The 4305-nt window shown below is 30.9% G+C and overlaps 1 protein-coding gene across 3 annotated transcripts in view; it reads right to left on the reverse strand.

The window, feature by feature from the left end:
* LOC110027911 (coatomer subunit alpha-3-like) overlaps positions 1-2863 on the reverse strand; it is a 6450-nt gene extending 3587 nt beyond the window's left edge. Inside the window, exons 1-3 of one of the 3 annotated variants that reach the window (XM_020729543.1) lie at positions 2746-2863; positions 2272-2661; positions 1310-1804 (exon numbers count right to left, since the gene is read on the reverse strand). In XM_020729543.1, the coding sequence (XP_020585202.1) occupies positions 1310-1804; positions 2272-2479 (703 nt within the window). In that variant the 5' untranslated portion in view covers positions 2480-2661; positions 2746-2863. The other 2 variants (XM_020729545.1, XM_020729544.1) reach the window with 2 other exon arrangements.
* Between the last annotated feature and the right edge of the window lie 1442 nt (positions 2864-4305).

Consider the following 4305-nt stretch of genomic DNA (forward strand, 5'->3'; position numbering starts at 1 on the left):
TATATATATATATATATTCCCTTTATGTATATGTATATGTATATGTGTATGTGTATGTGTATGTATGTATATCCTTTCATTTTAAATTAGAATTTCAACACATATAAATACTTTTTATATGTTAATGCAAAAATTTCAAATTATATACCTATTTTAAATGCTAGATAATTTCCGATTTTATCTATCTTAATTGGATTTACAATATTTTAAAAGAAAGAAACTTATGGATAATATATAATTGCTAAGTAACTAGATCAATTGAAATTTTGAATCATTTTTTTTCCCTAAATTTTTTACAAAAAATACATGTAAACTCTTCTAATATAGAGATTATATTAAATTTACCGAACAAGATGAATGGTGCAAGTTATTATGATTATCGTCGATGTAATTTGAAATTTTTAATAACATCAATTAACATTGCACATTTGATCATGCTTTTAAATATGTTTAGATGATAATTAGACTTAAGATATTTATTATTCCGTAACTTAATGTTGAAATATGTCTTCCGTGTGACATGATAATTTACCACTGCATACATGATGTTGAATAAGAATTCTTAAGAAAGATTTATCACATTAAAAAAATAAAATAATTTTTTTCTTATAAAAATTTCAGAAACATATTACGAATTTTAAGGTAGAAATACACTTATGCATATGCGTTCTAAATATTTTGGAGTTCTGGTGAAGATGCTCGAAATGAATTTGCTCCTCTCAATAAAGTTTTAATAAAAGAGAAAGCAGAACATAAGTTTTTATTAACACGTTTATTTATATTACAAAAATTTAGAAAATAAAGTGTTTCATATATAATCATGTATTTTAATAATTTTTTCCAAAAGAAACTTGCATGTTATTCCCATTCGGCGTGTAAGTTCTCTTGCATCATAATTAAAAAACATGAAAATTCATCTTCATAGGATTTTACAATCATTCCATGGTATAGTTACGATGCAGATTGTGAGGATTGTTTACCATGCAATTATCATTTTGTGTCACTGCTCTCACTTCATGTAAATAATGGAATAAAAATCATAATACTACTTCTTAGAATCTTATTATTATTCCATTTTACAATTATAATGAATTTGGAAAGAATTTGTTTGTTTGCATGTATCACCAAAACATAGAAAAATGAAAACATGAATAATACTAAAAACAGCATCTTTACTTTTTTTAATGTGTGTTTGGTGGTGGAGATGGTATAAAAATAATAGGCAGGCAAACATTAAGCTAGCACTAAACAACTATTTAATATATTGCTCACTATGATAAAGAGGATACACAGATTTTGTAGGCATTACCATTCATTCTCCATAGTTTCACTTGCCGGTCATCAGCTCCAGAAACAATGAGAGGCAGGTTAGGATGAAAAGATGCCCAATTGACTCCCCGATCATGACCTTCCAAAACATATTTGACAACTGCATCAACGCCACCAAACAAATCAGTATTCATCTGGCTTAGACGCAAAATATCATCAGCAGGAGACACTGTTTTCTTTCTCAAGGCACCAATATCCCAAACACGAACAGTCTGATCAAGAGAAGCAGATACAATGAGATCCTCCTTTGGATGAAATGATGCGCACATCACATAGTGGTTGTGGCCAGTCAAAACTGAAATGCAAGTACGAGACTGCCAATTCCAAATTCTAATAGTTTGATCATCACTTGCACTAACAATCCAAGGATACTCATCATGGAATTGTACAGTACGAATATAGTCAAGGTGCCCAAGCAGAGTGAACAAGCAACGGTGAGTTTTGTAATTCCAAACCTTGATCTTGTAATCATCACCTGCAAGACAGCATTACTTTACTTGTTGATGTCATCATTATCATGAACAAACTCCTGTAAATCCCTTGATAGATAATTTTCTATCGTTCCAGAGAAAGAGACGGTATATATATAAGCAGATGGATAGTGCACATGCATGCTTCACAGTGCCAGTCAAACTGAAATCATTTACGAACATCAAAACGCACTGGATCATGCACTACATATAAATATAAATAAATAAGATAGGAAGAGATCAAAATCCAAAACAATCCAGTATTAAAAAGCAATAAATAAAACCAATTAAAAGCGATTGCAAGAACAGCCGGATATTTCTAAGCATCGCAATGAAAAGAATACTCAGACATGCAATTGAGGAGAAAGCAACATAGATCTAAGCACTGCAATAGACTATTTCCGGAGCAAAATCTCAAAAAACAGTAAACCAAAGACCATCGGAAAAAGAAACAAACAAGTAAACTTCTCACCGCCAGAGACAAAAAGGGGCTGCGATTTATGAAAGTGGACGCCACGAACAGGTCCATCGTGCTCGTCGAAGCGGTCGATCAGGGTTCCCATGCGATAATCCCATAGCTGGATCACACCGCTGTGAAGACTAGCAAGGATCCACGGCCTCTTGCTATGAAAGCTAAGCCCCTTCACCCGATTACTCTTGGTCTCGAACTTAGTCAGCATCTTTGCCTTGCTCCGTCCCTAATACGAGTATGGATCTCCAAAAACCCTACCCGTCGGTTGCATACGAAATCCAAAATCAAAAGTTGAAATAAAACGCCGGACAGGTGAGATCCGACGCTATCCAGATCTAAAAACGATGGAATGCGAAGAAGGGAACAACTCAGGGCCTAGGTATCTCAGATCTGCACAGAAAGATGCAAATCGTAGGCAGATGAATTGAGAATGGCTACATATGATTGACCAATAGAAAGGGAAACGGTGGCTACCGTCGACGAGATCCCGACCTCCGGTAGAGAATTGCAACCGCGCTGGGCTGAGATCTGTTTACAGTGCAACAGCTCGGTGTGTCGATCTCCGCTGGCTTTCATGTTGCCTCCGGTTCAAGCTTCGGTCCTTATATTGGTGAATTTCTGAATATTCTCCTTCTTCTACTTGCAAAATATGCAAAATAGAAAAAAAATATATGTTTATATATTCTAATATATTTTTATCAATAAAGCTATGTTTATCATAAATCTTCATAATGTGATTCCTCAAAATAAATGAATTATTAGATAAAAAAATTTATTTTAAATAGAGTTAACAAAATGTAATTGATACTTATTCTCTTAGTGATTTGAGCCTGAAAGATTGAACGAATCAAAATGCCAAATTATTTATTTTAAATTCACCTCAAGTGAAAAATTCAAATATGATTCAAAGTTGGAACCATATTCGATTAGTTTTTGAATTTTGTTAACTCTTATTAGAATAGAATTGGAATCATAGGTTGAAACTCTATTGAAGCAATGTTCAAGAAAAATTCAATCATGGTATGAACATGGTTTGCACATGAATTTAATATGATTCGAATTGAATTTAAACTTTTTTCAAATACAATTTATGTACAGTTGATTATTGCGTGTTCTAACAGTCTTAAGACTATAATATTGAAAGATTGCAATCACAACTAGTAAAATGAAGTGGATTATAGGTTTCATAAATACAATGTAATTCAAGCAATATAACATAATTGTCATAAAAAAATATTGTTATTTAAGAAATATAACACAATAACATAACATAAAGATTACAATTCAAGATTTATATATTGGATTAATAACATAAATAGTATGCATAGACAACCATAAAACATAAAATTAATATTTATAATAGTTGACAGAAATGTTTGCATTGAATCATTGAAAGAGTAAATAAAAAATCTTTTTTGAAACGATTTATGGATCTCCAATTTTATGAAATAAAATAGAACCTACATAGTCATTATAAAAATATATATGGAAATTTGTGAACAAGTATAACTGCTATAAGATTTTCTTTAAAAAAATCTAGTTTATCATATGTTGTATTGCAGAGGCTTAATATTCACTATTATAAATAAAGTATAAAATGCTCATCAGAATATATACAAAATAATTATTAAGGCTGGTTAATTTTTTGTTAAAGATTAAAATACCTTACCTTTTTAAGCGTCTAGATATCTCATTTGTGGTGGAACTACTCCACTTGTTTTCCAATAACCTAAACATCTCAAGCAATATAAGGATAAACGTAGAATAAATTTCATTATCTATGAGGTTTGCATTGAGTTGCAAGATAAGTTAATTTCATACAATAAAGCCTTAATAAATAGTGAAGCTTCATATTTCATCATATATATTTTATTCTAATTCATTGAAAAATTTTTAATGCTTAATCAAGATCGCTCCAAGAACTTCATCATTGTTTTAGTGACCATTGTAATTTTAGCAATTGCAATTTTTATGTCCTTACCTCTAGTATTGAATATTATAGGTTATGAATTTGATCCCCAAAGAAAAATATTT

Source organism: Phalaenopsis equestris, unplaced genomic scaffold (genome assembly GCF_001263595.1).
Source record: "Phalaenopsis equestris unplaced genomic scaffold, ASM126359v1 Scaffold000468, whole genome shotgun sequence".
NCBI classification, from domain to species: Eukaryota; Viridiplantae; Streptophyta; class Magnoliopsida; order Asparagales; family Orchidaceae; genus Phalaenopsis; species Phalaenopsis equestris.